This window comes from Astyanax mexicanus, chromosome 1, assembly GCF_023375975.1.
Source record: "Astyanax mexicanus isolate ESR-SI-001 chromosome 1, AstMex3_surface, whole genome shotgun sequence".
Taxonomy (NCBI): domain Eukaryota; kingdom Metazoa; phylum Chordata; class Actinopteri; order Characiformes; family Acestrorhamphidae; genus Astyanax; species Astyanax mexicanus.
Genome location: NC_064408.1, coordinates 108,351,279 through 108,368,861, shown reverse-complemented (window position 1 = coordinate 108,368,861; position 17,583 = coordinate 108,351,279). Strand labels below are relative to the sequence as shown.

Genomic DNA, 17,583 nt, shown 5'->3' with positions numbered 1-17,583 from the left:
GCTCTGAAGCACTTCTCTACAACTTCTCCCGTGCTCCACAGTGCGCATGCGCAATTCATGTTTGATTCAAATTAAAAATATTACATCCTTATCTCTTTTCTTCGAGTATGATTTCAGTGGAACCAAAACATTTGGTTTATTTCCTTCAGAATTGTAATTAATTTAGTCTGAATCAAAATTGACACATCAAAATTCAAAAAGGTTGAGTTTCACAATAAAGTCAATAATTGTACTATGTGTTCAATCATATTTATTAGCTTGAATGAACAGCTCCATGCTTCACTTTTTACAGTGTACGGTGCGTGGCAGTGGACAAATAGCTATTTTATATATTACTGAAGATGTGGATCCAGACAGGACTAAAACTACCGGAGGACAACAAATCACAGAGGACCCCCAATTAAAAGTGAAAATTACTCAAGCACCCCCTGAGAAACTAATTTTGTCCCGATAGGGCTTGTGTGTTTCAAGACTTGTATGTGTCTAAAAACTAGAAAAGACCATTAAATCCTTGTACAGAGAAATTTAAATGTCTGGTTCATTCAATATTATTATTTATTTTATTATCTGCTTTAGGTCACAAATCACTAACAGCACATACAGCCTGTAATAAATACAGCCTTATTCAGATGTCTCGAGTGCTATGGCTTCTGAGAAAAAAATCTGAAAAACAGAGAGGGCAGGGATAGACAAAAAAAAAAAAAAAAGCATCATGTGAAAATTTTCGCTACTGCTGCATGTCAACACTGTAACAGATAACATCCTTAGACACAGCTTCAAATTACAGTCCGTGCATTCTGTCTATCATTTGCAAATGCACAGAACAAACTAATCAAGCGACAATTACTACCGTTCTGTTTGGTTTTTGTTCAGAAAGCCAGATCGGCCTGCAAGAATCCCACCAGCACCGACATACCAGACCGAACCCAGACCAAACTCTGAGTGGTGGCTCGGCTGGGGAGGGGGGAGGGGTTGAGGAAATAAAAGAAAGTGTGAGAAATGTGGGATGGAGAAAGGACTGGAGTGAATGAAATGGAGAGTGCCTGATTTAGATCTGACGCTGTAGTTCTTCAGATGTCTCCATCATCCAACCGCAGACCAGCCACACACACACGCAAGCCTAAGATGTGAGGCATTCTGCCTGCACTGGAACATCAGTTAATAACTGCAATGTGTTACAATAAAGCACTACTCACTTTAACACACACACACACACACACACACTCTCTATCAGAGCTGGGAAAAGCTATGAACCCAACCCAAAACCACAGCATTTCTAAGAAAATCCTTGTTATTTTCTAATTCTCAACTTTAAACATTCCTGAAGCGGGACAGAAGGAGACTCAACAGACTTACAAGCCGTGTTTCCATCGCCAACATCACCCCCTCAACCTTAGCACACACGCAGTCGAAGAGTGAGTAACGACTGACATCAAAGACCTGTACCAGTAATCGTTTAATGCTTCTTTACTGATACAATGGATCGTTAATTGTATTTATGGCCCGCACAGAGAAAACTGTCAAGCATTCAGGGTTCTATTAGATTCTGCTGTTTTTAATTATTAGAAAAACTAAATGAATGTAGAAAAACTCTAATTTTTTCTTATCTTTCCAATCCAAACATGTATGGCATGGATGATATATCGTTTAAGCAGTGTCTTGTCTTCTTGACCCAAGAAGTAGATACACAGTGTTGTCATTTTCTGAGTGAACAGTGCCGTCTCTGTCTCTGAATGAGTGACAGGCTGCTGCTGCCTGAGAAGCACAAGGGGGAGGTGAGCAGGCGTAAACAAGAGGTACCGGCATGCCCTATCGAAATGGCACACCCAGTCCAGCACAGTTTTGCATAGAAATTTCCAATTACAAACAATCAAGCTTTTAATTCCAGAAAAATGTTCTTATTTACCCTTTAAAAGGACATTTAAAATGCCCAATTAAAGGGCCGATTATTGTTGTTTTGCTCGATTTTGAGTGATTAGCTGACTCTAAAGTCAGATCTCTGACACGAGACAGCACACAGGTGGGGGCAGGGCATGTGATGTCACAGGTCCTGCATTGTTTATTATCGCGATATATATAGTCTAGTCCTACATATACTTGAAAAATTACCATCGACACAACTTCAAACTGCAATTTCAAAATTCAGTGCAGAGGGCTACAATGGATACAGAAAGTGGAAACATGAGGAAACCCAATTCAGTCTTTCTATCTCTACCACCCGATAAGAGGGAGGGAGAAATAAGATAAAAGTTAATGTTGAAGCACTGTTTAATTCCTCACTGAGCCACAACACTCCATGTGAAAAGTACTACATTAAAGGCCATACTGAGAACACAGAATCCACATCAGATCACATGTAAGCAAAATTTAAGAGAACGGGAGCAAGTCTATAAGTAAACACAAACTAATGCTAAAGCTAAGTTAGCAAATAAGAGTGTAAAAATAAATGTTAACTGGCATTTTTAGAGCCTTTTCCTGCCAACATTCTATACAGCAGCACTTTGATATGGTAGGGTAAGCTACTGATGTTTCCTGCCAAATGGTGGGAGCTAAAACATAGAATTAGAAGAAAAAAGTAGAAAAAAAAATATGTGTTTGTAAAAATGTGTTTGGTCAGTGTGCTCTGGTTTTACACATGCTCTTGCTTGGCAGGTTAAGCTGCATTCCTATCATATCTGAATGAAGCGGATTTGACCTTTAATCTCGTATGATTTGATCAAGGTCTTATCAAGGAATTTTTAACAAGGATATCGCGGCAGATAATTAGACACGCTCTGTAGTATCAGATAGATATGTATTGGATATAAAGAACGGACATACAATAAACCTCAAATACTGCTATTTCTTTATTGAAATGAAAATCAAGCATAACCTGAGCAAAGATAGAAAACAGCCAATTCCAAATCCAAACACACAACAGTCTGGCTCATTACATTTTTGTCCCCAAGATTTATATAGATTATGGCTAAACAGAATTGCTTCCTTTAAATTATGGTAGCAAGACTAAAATTACATTATTATTATTATTATTATTATTATTATTATTATTATTATTATTATTATTATTTATTTATTTATTTATTTATTTATTTATTTATTTATTTATTATTATTATTATTATTATTTGGCAGTGTTATGCTATGCAAAGCAAAACCATAGGTCTATAAAAAATAAAGAGACCACTTTTTTATCAGTTTTTTTTTATTTTGCTATTTTAAGGGATATGTTTGAGTAAAGTTAACTTTGTTGTTTTATTCTATAAACTTCAGACATTTCTCCCAAATTCCAAATAAAAATATTGTCATTTAGAGCATTTATTTGCAGAAAATGAGAAATGGCTGAAATAACAAAAAAAAGCACAGAGCTTTCAGACCTCAAATAATGCAAAGATGACAAGTTCATATTCATAAATGTTAGGGTTCAGAAATCAATATTTGGTAGAATAACCCTGTTTTTTATCACAGTTTTCATGCATCTTGGCATGTTCTCCTCCACCAGTCTTACACTCTGCTTTATGCCACTCCTGGTGCAAAAATTAAAGCAGTTCAGCTTGAATTGACGGCTTGATTATATTCCAGAGGTTTTCAATTTGGTAAACTTGAAACTTGTAATTTTTAAGTGGTCTATTATTTTGTTTTATTTTCAGAGCTGTATGATATGGTGCCATTAACAGCAAAACTCCTCTATAAACAGAAAAAATGTGCAATTTCAATATATTTTAAAATAGCAGGGTGGTAAACAGGTTTGTATCTAAGCATATGCCAACCATTTTGAAGGGCATCCATTTCATGATCAATATAAAGCCAAATTAAACCATAGTATTTTTTTCCATTCTGACCAGACTGTGACAAAATCTGACAGATCACAGTCACTGCTGCTGTCAATGAGAGCTTGCCCAAAACCAAGGAAATGACTATGCCATGTTTGTATTTATGAACAGCTATTTAGGTCATATTAAATTCACTTCAGCCCTTCCCAAGTCACGCTCAAGCTAAGCTGTACAGAAGACTCTACACTACAGAGTTCACACACACACACACAGCCTCAGCATCTTCGCAATCTAGAAACAGCAAGTGCCCGCTATCAGCTGGAAACCATAACTGCGCTTTTCTCAAAGATTTAAGCAATTAGGCAATAATTATAACACATGTATTTCCCGTTCATGTTGGTCCTTTGGAGAAGCAATGTGTTTAATGTCAGGCAGGTGATACTGTTCACAAAGCGCACCATGTTTATTATCTCTTCATTTAAACACATGCCTCCAAAATTCCTTCTCTGTCTCTGTTTCAAACACAGGGGATAATTACTGCCACAGCATTCCACTTTTCTCACAGATTTCACTCGCTTTCTGTCTTAAACACTTTCACACATACAGACAGATCTATCACTGCTGTTACACTGTAAAAACCTGTTATCCACAAATTGACAACTGTACAGGTGAAGGTAAAAGAAAACAAAAAAAAAAGTCTCAACTTGTAATGGAAGCCAATGTAAAACATGTTATTCCAAATTATTCTGGAGCGTTTATATAGGTCCAATCATCAAGACATTGAGACGAATGGACCAGACATTGTGTCAAAAAGTGATAGCTAACGACAGCAACCCATGCAATAAATGTAAAAGTGAAATAAAAAGAAAATCAGATCTAACGGACAGTCATTTCTAAGAACCAAGTGCTAAATAGTAGCAGTTACACACTCACAGGGATTTCTATCTAATCATTCAGCACCCGCTTATAATTATTTGTATAGGCAGTTCATTAGCACTCACAGAACACTAACAGGACACGCAGCCTAACCACTCATTCACTCACTGACCACATTACGTGCTGGATTTCCCCAGATATGTTGCTATTAGAGGGTCTCAGCTAAAAAAAAAAAAAAAAATCTCATCGGTATGTACTCAACAGTAAACTACTCATTAGTTAGAGCAGAAAAATAATCAAAAATCAATCGAGACTGAAGTTCAGAACCTTCAACCTAATTAATCTTGTTAATTCTGGTTATATCCGTTTTTATAATTATATGTTCATGTTCTGTCCTCCCAAAAACATGCTACTGCACGCATAGTCACAGGACTAACCATTCAAATGCACACAAATATACACTACTTTATCACTTTATCATAATTTAGGTCATGTTCAATTAATAATCATACTAATTGAGGTCATGTCAGCCTGTTCTTCTCAATACACATAAAAACTAAACCTGGAAATTAAAGCAAATATAAAACATACTAAATAAATATATTTCTCATTTAATTGGCATATCCGGAAGATTGTTTAGTTAGTGTAATTCACTAATTTAACCTTTCACTAATAAACCTTTCCTAAATCATAAATCCTGGTTAGAAAACAGGTACAAAAGCTAAACAGCTCTTCTACTAAACATGTAACAGTATTCATTGTACCACGCGTTACTTTTATTTTAAATAATGTGCTTCTTTTGCTTAGTGCCACACCTACATTTAGAATGTCTCTTCTCCAAATGATCAAATAACGTCTTTCTAAACTCTATACAACACCGAAATACTACCATCATAACCACAACAGCCTCTGGAATTCTATAAGGAAATCATTAAAGGTAACACTTAACCAATTGTGTATCTCTCCTGTTCATGAAGTAGATTTATTCAATTGCCATGTATATGGCTGCAGGAATATTTAGCTAATTTATATGCATTTTAAGCACATTTAATATAAACAATCGAGTAGCGCTAGACAAACCACAGACTTTTTCCTGAAAAAAATAAGAAGATTTCAGTTTTGCAGTCAATATCTAACAGAAATTAAATTTTATGTAAAAAACATACATTGTGGTGGTTCCTATCAATCTATAGAAGTTTCACTGCTCTGACAACATTATTGATATAATAAATTAATAATTAAGCCAATGTACAACAAAAACGCACCCATTTCCCAGCTTTCAAACTGTATCTGATTCAGAAGAGAAGTCAATGTATATAAGTGCTGATGCTGTGGGACTGGGGGTTCATGAGGGTGAATAAAATGGGCTATAGTGTAGATCACCCATATACCACACACCCCCCACAACAAAAACACATGTTTAGAGAACAACATACACAGACATAACAGGATAAAAGGGATTCGAATGAAAGAGTTGTATTGTGGGGTCCTCAATTTTATGCAATGATGTTAGATAAAACAATATCAATGTAGATATCGCTAAAATTAAGATTTTTGCCCAGGGCTTGGCTGCACATTGTTTCCAAGCTGGGAAGTAGGTTTGTGTATGTTCAGTTTGGATCTCAACCTCGCTCTTCCTCCAGCCTTATTATTTTACATCATCACAGACCACAAAGAGCACCCTCTGTTGCTGCACATGTTACTATACAGCTCTGGAAAAGTAAGATATCAAATGAAAATGATGGGTTTCTTTTATTTTACTAAATTGAAAACCTCTGGAATATAATCAAGAGGAAGATGGATGATCACAAGCCATCAAACCAAACTGACCTGCTTGAATTTTTGCAACAGGAGTGGCATAAATTTATCCAAAAGCAATGTGTAAGACTGGTGGAGGAGAACATGCCAAGATGCATGAAAACTCGCTTTGCCAAACATTCACAAAAAGCAATCCAGACTGTTCTCATACAGAGTTCCCCAATGGTGGAACAAACTACCTTCCACTACCAGATCAGGAGAATCTCTCGCTATTTTTAATAAACTCCTGAAGACAGAGCTCTTCAAAGAGCACTTACTCTCCTAACACCTCTAACACACTAACAACTTCTAACCTCATTTCCTTCTTCCCCTCTTTCACTCCTCTATTCCATTATTTCCCTTCGACCTCCTTTAAGTCCTATCTAAAGATGTTTTACCTTTAACTTCTATTACCTTGTACTTGACTATTGTGAGTCGCTTTGGGCAAAAGCGTCTGCCAAATGTAATGTAATGTAATGTAATGTAATGTAACGTAAAAACTGTGATAAAAAAACAGGGTTATTCCACCAAATATTGATTTCTGAATATTAAAACTTGATAAATATGAACTTTTTTTTGTTGCATTATTTAAGGTCTGAAATCTCTGCATCTTTTTTGTTATTTTAGCCATTTCTCATTTTCTGCAAATAAACGCTTTATAGGAAATGATTTTTTTTTTTAATTTGGCAGAAATGTTGTCCTTAGTTTATAGAATAAAACAACAATGTTCATTTTGCTCAAACATATACCTATAAATCGCAAAATCAGAGAAACTGATTCAGAACCTGAAGTGGTCTCTTAATTTTTTCCAGAACTGTGTTTATCAATGTGATAAACGTAAAAACTGCTATCACGTAAAACCTTAATGAGTTCCACACACCAAGCCATTTTTAACGAGTTAATGAGCACCACCATGTATCTGCATGATATGATGGGATAGTTTAAGTATATGAAGCTGTGTGTGTGTGTGTGTACACTAATGGGTCCCCTAGGGTCCGTCCATATGTGGTTGCTGCGACAGGATTAGCAGTGTGTATCTGCAGCTGTATTGATCAGAGCTGAGTCAGCAGCAACAGGAAGCAGCAGTCTTAATTTCGCACAGATTTCTGGTGTCTGTAACCAACGTAACCTCTGTCTCCTCTTAGCCTCTGAGATCAGCCAAAAGCTGCAACTAACCCTAAACCAAGGCCACTCATCACCCTGACTCACAGACACACATTCAGAAAAAGAACGCAGTAAAACAGCCTGTTAATGGCAGACTTTTACAGATCTTTTCATTAGCGATTTGCTCGTTAGAATTCTAAAACACTCATCAACTTCATAAGAACATTTCCAATTTTGGAGTCCAATGAATAGAAGAACACTGCCTTCTTCTTTAATGGAGAGTGAAAACACACTGTGTGCATGTGTGTGTGCGCGTGCGTCCTCGCTCTTTTTGCAAAGGGACAGGGTTTAATTAGTGTAGTTAATGGGGTCGTGTTACAGGTTCATCTCAGGCTCTGAGAAATAAAGGTGTTTTAAATGGTTCAATATAGAAACATATTTAAATTAATGATGTGTATGTAGGAAGAACCTAAAAATAAGTGTGTAATATATTGTGGATCAAATACAATATACAAGGTAACAAACACATTAACCTTGGTTCATGAGGTTAGACCAGTGGAAGCTCAGTGCAGTGGTTAATGTGATGGATAATTGGATGGATAAAGGTTGGGGGGTCCATACCTGGGTTCACTAATCTGTCACTGTTGGCCCCTTAACTAAGAGCAGATTCAGACATAATTTTTAAAACAAAAAAAACTCTTTCTTTTTCTCTTTATCTTCCTCTGTCTTTAAAAATATTCCCCTTATAGGAAGAAAACATCACCAAAAAGGCACAAAAACACAGACATTTAATTCCATATGACACACTACTCCCTATGAAATCTAGTGCTATCTGTTCAGATAGGTTTAAGATTTATGTATTTTACTATGTACAGAGCCTAAAAGTATATGACATTCAGCCAGAAGCATGCATGCATTGTGACATAAGTGTTTTTATAAAGCTCTGCTTAATACTCCACTTTGAAAAGCTTTTTAAAAAAAGCTCAAATTTTCATTGATCCAAAAGGGCATTTTTATGTAGAAAGCGGACTGACTAAAACACTTTTAATATCTGGACACATGTGAACAGAGCCTATGAGGCACTTCAACCTTTTTGCTTTAGGGGTGTTGTGTCATGGTTAATCGACCTTTAACTAGGGGTATGTTAAAAAAAAAATAGATTTTTCGATTTAAATCGATTTTCATTTGAATGATCTGATAACGATTCATATAAACCTAAGATCCATTTTTACTGTATATGCGTACAGTTTTAATGTCTCACGTATTATCTGGTAATACCATCCAATACCATCCTCTGGCTGGGATGATACATTAAGCTGCAGCATGAGGGACGGTACGCAGGATTCAGCACTGCGGGGAGTTTCTGTAAAAATGTAAGTAATTTTCTTCTGTATTTTCACTCACTGCAGCCTGTGTTTATCAAAATAGTACATTTAACACAGTCTTAAGTTGTTTTCCAGTGTTGTTTTCGCCTGTGCTTGATTTAATGTAAGATCTGACCAGCTGAAGCTACCAAATTACCAGGGAAGCTAAACCCCCTTTAGCCAGATTTCCAAGTACCAAACACAGCTGGTGTGCTGACCTCACCCCTGTATAATTCCATACATTTCATATTCAAACTACAATTTTTATTGTAACTGAAAGTTCCCTAAATGTATCAAGTTTGAATTGAATCGGGACCTTGTGAATCGGAAACTAATTGAACTGGGAAATCAGTGGCGATACCCATCCCTACCCCTAACCCTGTTTTTTCAAGCTAGTATATGTAATTAAAATAATGTCAGTGTGCTTAACTTGTACAGTATTATATGGTTGGTGTGTTTTATGCTTTTTTATGTTTGTATTATTCATTTTTATTATGACTACTCTTCAAAAGGCATTAAAGATTAAAAGAACTTAACTGAAAGCCACTGTACAGAGCTGCAATAGAAACTCATAGATTTCACACTCCCTGGGTAGGTCTCTATAAACCTCAGAAAAGAGGCGAACCTCAGATCACAGGCTTCAGGTTAGTGTTTTTTTTCCCGTTCTGTTCTCCTTCTTCAACTTCTGTATCTCCCTCTGTTTCTCCGGTTCTGTATTTCTCTCTTCTCTCTCTCCCTCATGTAGCCCAGATTTCTCTGCAAGCTATTTGGACTGCGCACGCTGGCAAATCAAAGGACAGATTTCCGGCAGCATAAAGCCCCAGATTACCCAGTTTGTGCTGATCTGATTACAAATGTCCAGCGGCTATATGTTCTTCATCCACTCAAACTCAAGCCTGGCACACAGGATGCCGGCTCTTTCTTCATCCTGGTAAGAAACACACAGCAGAAGCCTATGCGTTCCCTCTCACCACTGTAATTAGGCTTACAAATTTGATGCTGTAAATGCCATGATCTAGTCTAGTTAATATTATCAGTGTACACAGACACACACACACATAAATACACGCCAAGTCTCAAAGACCTTCTAATCAATCCTCCACAGATTTCTAATGAACTTCAAAAGGCTTGCGGATGTTTTTACGGGAATACGCTCAGCTGCTCACTGGAACTGCAAAAACAAACCAGATCAATTATCTCATTAATCATTTCCACACATACCATCAGGACCATGAGCACAACCCCCAAAAAAGAGCTTTCTCCAGAACTTGGCCCACAAAGCCGACCATGAAAGACGTGAAACTATAAAGACATTCCACATTACACACGTAACCGTGCCATACACACTTTCAGCCAACAGGGATCCTCCATCCTCAACTTTTACTTCTGAGGAGTTTACTGATTTTAAGAGTTTCAGTGTAAATATACAGTTATACACTATGTGGACAAAAGTATTGGGATACTTGCTCGTTTACTTTTCATCTGTTTCTCCCAAAATAAAAAGTGAGCTTACCTTGCTTTTGTTAAAGTAACTGTCTCTACTGTCTAAGGAAGACTTTCTACAGTATTCTGGAGCATTGCTAAGATAATTTAATTACATTAAACATCAAAAAAGTGCTGGTAAAGTCATTACCAATAGTATTAATTGCAAAATGCATACCAATAGTATAGGATGAAGCACAATCATTCCAGAGAACACAGTACCACCGCTCCACAGGCTTTATACTTCTGAAGTCCATGCTTGGCATTAGGCATGGCGCCAATAGGTTCATGTTTATTTCTAATCCCTTAATCTCTCAAAAAACTTACCCACCTCCCCTCAGCCTACAATTGCTTGCAGTTAACTTATTCTAATCCATTATAGTTGTTTATTCTGATTTATTGTTTTATTGTTATTTCATTATTTTTACTGACATTATTTTTGCTCACTTTCTATTTGTATTATTTTAATCTTCTTGTTTGTTTCTTTGCCTTTGCCTTCTTTGGTCTGTTTTCAGACATTTTACTTTTGTTTTATTAATTCTTAGATTGATTTATTCTGTATCATTTAAATTTAGATTTGTTGGCACGTTTCTAAGTCTATACAGTACTGTTTAATTCTAAATGTATATTTACTATTTACTGTTTCTTCTTTTATATAATGCTCAGCAACACTTTGAATGTGGGTACTTTAAATAAAGGATGATTTAAATAAAGGATGTTTATCTAAATCCTATATTTCGGCAGGACTTTTATACTATAGGGACTAGACAAGCTATGTGTGGGTGTGCATTTGCACATCGGCAATTGGTAAAACTTAAAATAGCTGAACGCATTCGTCAGAATGGCGGTCCACAATTTTTTGGACATGCAGTGTAGCTAGTAGCAACACAGAGAAATGTCTACAGAGATCTGGAGCTAATGCTCAACCAAGGATGGAGGGACCCAACCCCAGGCTGTTGCTCCCGATATGACTTCTGCTGATTTCTGTTTCTGGCTCGGCTCCAAACCCGGTCTCACAGGGGTCGATATTCCAGAGCATAATTTGTCCAAACGTCATTTGCAATTTTCCAAAAGCTCCTGCTAAACTGAGAGCCTTTGTTAAAAAAAGAAGAAGAAAAAAAAAACATCTGTAACAAATACTTGTTTGGAGATTACATGTGGTCCAGAGTAGCACAGCCCCCCTGACCCCAAGCTATACAACACACACTCTCTCACACACACACACACACAGTCTCACACAAGAACCATATTAAAGTTTCCGACCATTGGGCACCGATTGCTCCAGCAGCAGTGGCTGCACAGGACGCTATTCAGCATTAGCACTCGGGTCCATGTGTTACAGTGTTACAGACCTATAGTGCCGCAGTCTATATAATCGACTCTAAGTGGTTCCCTTCAGACAGGCTTCTCCACAACCATATGGTCTTTCAAGAGCTGCAGCAGGGCAGCACGGAGAACGTGGTGGCTGCAGCACTTGGGAGGTACACGTAACTGCTTCTGCACAAATAAATCCCTCCTAAACACCTCACATACTCCATTTCTCAATAGGAAAATATTTACGGCTGTATCCAGCTAGAATAATATAAATATTTCAGTGAGGGAAGTGGTGTCAAACTGTTGGCCTGCAGGGATTAGCTGCTGAAACATGGAGCTAGATTTTGTGGGGGAGTATGTGTGTATATACAAAGACCCTTCAGCAAAGGAAAGTGTATTAAAGACACTGTGCCCACTTCAGTCAATCCTTTAACACAGCTATTCTTCTCCAGTACTTCTCCAGCAGCCAGATGCCCAGTTCAGTGTAAGCTGGACTGTAGGCAAGAGTGTAAAGAGTGCAAAGAGCATTAAGTCTAAAATCAAATTTGAGTCACTTTCATATGTGGTCCTAAATCGGCTACGTATCCGATCCATGGACATGCGACATGAATGTGACAGTCAAATCTAAATTCATGTGTCTTTTACGCGTGCGCTACATGCTTCTCTCTTGTACCCACACATCTCTTGGTGCAGCTGTGCAGCTATTGCTGCAAAAACAGCAAAAGCAAACCGCCTGGCCTTTTTTCTTCTCCTCGACCTGAACAGGTACTTCAGACCAGCTGTTTACTCTTCACTCCAGCAAAAGATGATCCGCATATGAGCTGCTAACTCATCCATTTCCCTTTATAAAGCTACGAGTCGTCTCTCAAATATGAGTTTTTTTGTTGCCGGTGAAGAAGGTGACATATATACATATATCAATGTGCATGTGAGACTTTTCAGGGACAGATTTGTTCACATTACACACAGATACACGTCACTTACATAATATGTGACTGTGAATGTGAACCATCAAGATAACCAAATCTGATCTGAGGAAAAAATCAGATTTGGGCAATGTGGCTTGTAATGTGAACGTAGCCTTAAATACAGTATTTCAACTTAAAGAGATGGCATTGTAAAGACTGCAAGAGTTCAAAGTTTGCTTGGTGCACCCCAATAAATGTTTCTTAGCACATAAACTCAAATGCCGAGCAGTTTAGGTTTAAACTCAGCTACGATCTTACAGACTTAAGTTCAACTGGTGCAACTACTGGGCTACAGTTCTTCTCCCTGCTCTTGCTTCAAGGCTTAGCCTCTCCACTCTCCGCTGCCTCCAACCCCATCTCCTGCCTCCTAAAAGAGCGCACAGCTCATTAATGGCAGCTCTTGGCTTCACCCCGCAGATTCCAGTCACTCGAACAAAGCAGTTCTGATTTCAGAAAGAAACTTAAAGAGAACTCTTTAAGCATTTGATTGCGGTAGCAACAATGACGAGAGGCTTTGTTCTCGGGGTTCTAAAATGAGCTTTGCTTTCAGCTGACGCCAGCATCTGTCTTTGCTCTTTCTCCCTATAGCTTTTGAACATGTAGATCAAACTCCCAACGCATGACATGACTTCATTCTGCAGCAGAGAGGCACTGAATTATGGAGATCTGATTGAGGTTTGATGTGCTGTTTGGGTTTGGAATTTATCTGATGCTAAGGAGCCAAACTACTGCAGTAATTAGCCTCAGTAATGAAGGCTGAGTGCCTAACCATCGACCATAGACCATAAAGGCTTTCCCTTTTTCACACTCGCCCACAGGCTCACACACATACACAAGCGCACACACATGCACACAACACACTACGTACAAATGTCCAAATATCTGCGGACACTTCTTATAACCCTAATAAATCCATTCATCTATTTTAGGCTACGATGATAATGGACCAATATATTTTAGTAGGAAGCTTACACTTGGAACTGGAATGTTACTGGTTCAATCCCAAGATTTAAGGTAGAGGAGCAAAGGAACCTGACTTTTTCCACCCTCAAACTTCACAGATGATGCTCCCTTAAGCAGGGCACCTGCAAAGAGGAGGCCACCCACAGCTCTGCTATAGTTCAATATTGGGGTAAATATGGTGGTTGCAATTATTTGTACAGCAATTAAATGCATACAATAATAATTGTAACATACTGCTATATTAGCCATAGCTCTCCATTATCCATTATGTGCCCATCATCTACTCAAACTCATAACTTAGAACCTGTTTCTACATAACCTATATTTCTCCATTATCTCTCTGTACTGTTGTTTGTTTGTCCTGAGCAGGTAATTCCGAGGGGGGTGGGTTTCTCACACTGAGTCTTAATGTAGGGGTTTTTCCTTGCCACTGTGTCACCACAATTACTGGCATATCTGTGGTGTTTGCTCATAAGTGGCATGTTACCGTTTTCTCTGCAAAGCATGTAAATAAAATTTAACTGAATTTAATTGAATTAATATAGTAAAGTATTAGAATAAGGCCTAAATGGGCCTCCAGAAAAGTACTGCATGCAGTGTGTGCCATGAGAGTCACTGACCTGAACACCATCCTTCAGCTTTAGGATGCACTCCATGGTATTGATGGTAATGACCACAGCTTCCGAGCTCAGTTTGGTCCATGGCACGTGGATCCGTAGCTCATGTATATGGCCACTCAAGAAGGTGAAGGGTAGCTTCAGTTCCTGCACAACACACACACACACACACACACACCAAAAAAAAACACACCATAAGTGACAGATCTGCATTGTGCATAATAGTGGGAGATAAAAGGCGAGAGAGAAGCTTGCAGAAAAAGACGAAGCGCTGGTTCTTATTAAAAATAAAGGCCTGTTAAAATTAATCACAGGGTGGCGGATTTGCGCTGTTTGAACGAGCACAAGGAGAGTAATTTATGCGGCTGGCTGAAAGCTGCTTTGGGACGGGAACTTGCTCCCAGAGAGACGAGCTCCATGCACTCTGCTGCAGGTCCCACACCAGGGTCTGCCAAATGCTCCCAATCGAACCCACACTGAAGGAAGCGCTCGCTTGAATTTATGGCTTGTCTACAGGAAAAAAATAGAAAATACCTCAAATCTTTCACTCATGCTCCTCTTAGAAGAATGCCTAATGATCCCTATGCAGATTACACATAGCATCCACTCTGCAGGCTATAAAGATGCTCTCTGAAGTTTCTGCAACACTGTTGTCATGATTTCAGGATCACATTAGTAGCAGACTTACAAACAAGAGCTTTACTCTCAGTGTGGGAGGATGCAAGCTGCTTTCAATAAGTGGCCCCGTCGCTCTGTGTGCATGTGCGTGTGTGTGTGTGTGTGTGTGTGTGTGTGTGTGTGTGTGTGTGTGTCAATGTGTGTCTCGCGGAGCTCTAAGAGCAGCTTGGGCAACTCTTGAGAAGCAAAACATTCTCACAACATGGCAGAGTGATTGGTTCCAGATATTACAAATGCAAAAGCCACTGTACCCTAAATAACAAAGCAAAGCAAATATTCTAGCAAATCCATCTAAGTAGGCTTCATGTCAGCTGACAGATAGAGACCAGGGAAGGAATCTGACTGTGGTTTGAGATGAAAAGCTGCTCCCACTGCAGACAGGACAGTCTGTGATCCCCGACAATACAGGCACAGAGAGCAGATCGCTCTCCGCTCCTCAGACTCAAACCAACACTTCAATTCAATTTCCCCCCCAACGCAGTGATGGGCTTGAAGATGGGAGAAGAAAAACAAAAGTACATCAAACAGTTAAAACGGCCTAAAGATCTTAAACATCTCAAAGGCACTCTGCTCAAGATTCTGTCTTTCAAAGCCAGAGTATACCAGCCAGACAAACGAGAACATGAACAAACACAAACACTGTAATGTTTGCAGTGGCAGCAGCCATGAAGGAAGGTCTGAACCTTCATTAGCTCAGTGTAGAGCAGTTCTGACAGACCTATGTCAGCCAGCTGTATCTGACTGTAGCTCTAATCTAGAGTTTGCCATGTCCCGGTAAAGCTAAACCTGCTGCACAGACTAGCAGGAGTTGTGTGGGGGGTCCCCTGTATTGAATGTAGATTGGATTGTTTGCTAGGCTCGCTTGTCTCTTCACAAGGACAATTCTAGCCAAATACCAACAGTCATAATAATCACCTCATCAATATTCAGGTAATATTAGCCATCTATGACCTATTCCCTTCTATGACGTATTAAGAGTTGATAAGTTCTATCACAACTTCAGAAGCGTACTGTCCAATTCCTCTGGTATCCACTATCCTGTCCTCCCTCAAAATCACACTGACTCACTATATATACACACTATACAGATGATTTAAAAACCAAAGGTCAAGTCAAATTAAAGAAAGTAGATAGCAAAGGTAGTCAGGGTGGCTGATATGGTGTTACAGCATGTTGTGATACACAACACCATACATGCTAAATTGCTAAATTGAAATGGAAACAATAAAGCATGCTATCAAAAACTATGACCCAGTTTACTGGACACTTTATGTATCTAGAGAGTAGGGCTGCAACGATTAGTCAATATAATCAACAATGTTGACTATTTAAGTTAGTTGAATACGAATTCCATTCCCAAATAATCATTCATTTGTAACAGTACCACATTACACAAAGTGCTGAAAGCAGAAACGCAATGGGAGATGGGTAAATGGCTCACTCACACAGATTACACTCAACAAAAGTGCCCAAACTCAACAGATTACATATTTACTCACTAAATATCAGTACTTTCCATGTTTTAACAACATCCAGACATTAAACTGCCTTTTAAATCTCATGTTCATGTTCTTTCTATCGTTTTTAGAGATGGAGAACATAGCAGAAATATTTGACTTATTGAATAATCAAGTAATTGACAAAATAATCATCAGATTAGTCAACTACCAAAATAATCATTAGTTGCAACCCTACTTGAGAGTAGACAGCAATAAATCTGGATTAAACAATGCCTCAGAAAAACACACTTAAGACACATTTAAACCAAACTAAAATGTGATCACTCAAACCACTTCAGCAGGAGGTCTGAGACACATTTAAGCCTTATTATGGCAGTGTACATACATATACTGTACATCTCTTCATTTAACAAGTAGAACTCCTCCTAATACAACTAAAACCACAGTAAAAGAATTCTGCACAACACAGTACATTTGCACATTCCATTCCACATTCCACTAACTGACTGACCCAGCGTAAATGAATGCAGCTAAAATGTTATTAGGATACAAATCATATACTCATCATATGAAGTAAATGGAGTCTATAAATACAAAAAGTTTTTATTCAGCATTCCACATACTGCATTGTAGCAATTCCAATTAACAAGAGACAATTTTTCTGTATTTTTCCATGACCATGCATCTAAATGCATGCTGCGTCCTATTTTTACATAATTTATTCTGACAGCAATAAATATAAACAGAAAGTCCAGGGTAAAATTAACCTTCACTCAATTATTCAGACACAGCTCCACTCCTACTTCACTACCATCCACTAGTCCCCTGGGAACATGCCTAAAATAAAAAGCACTGACAGGATGTAGTGCCACACATGACTTTCATTCTCCCTATGTCATCACTTTTTCCAGAAATGTGTTTCCATTTTTCATATTTCTCCTTTATCAATAAATCAACTTTTCCACCTCATAATATTTATGCTTTTATCAAATTTCTGGCATTTTCTTATGCAGGCCAGCTAATACTCTAGAACCAGGTCTGGAAGTCATTGATAAAAATATACAGACACAGTTTAAAAGAAAACTCTGACAGTTACAGTTACCTTCAGTGTTAGTCTAAGCAATACTAATATGATAATAAAAATAATGTTTAAATATACATTTGAAAGAGAATAAAAGAAAAAACTACAAC

General features: G+C 38.1%; 1 protein-coding gene across 2 annotated transcripts in view; it reads right to left on the bottom strand.

Moving 5' to 3' along the window:
* The window catches only part of LOC103040889 (intermembrane lipid transfer protein VPS13B), a 315,108-nt gene that overhangs the window by 293,051 nt on the left and 4,474 nt on the right, over window positions 1-17,583 (bottom strand). For both annotated transcript variants that reach the window (XM_049463977.1, XM_049463976.1), the window contains exon 3: window positions 14,258-14,401. In XM_049463977.1, the coding sequence (XP_049319934.1) occupies window positions 14,258-14,401 (144 nt within the window). The remainder of the gene's footprint in view (window positions 1-14,257; window positions 14,402-17,583) is intronic.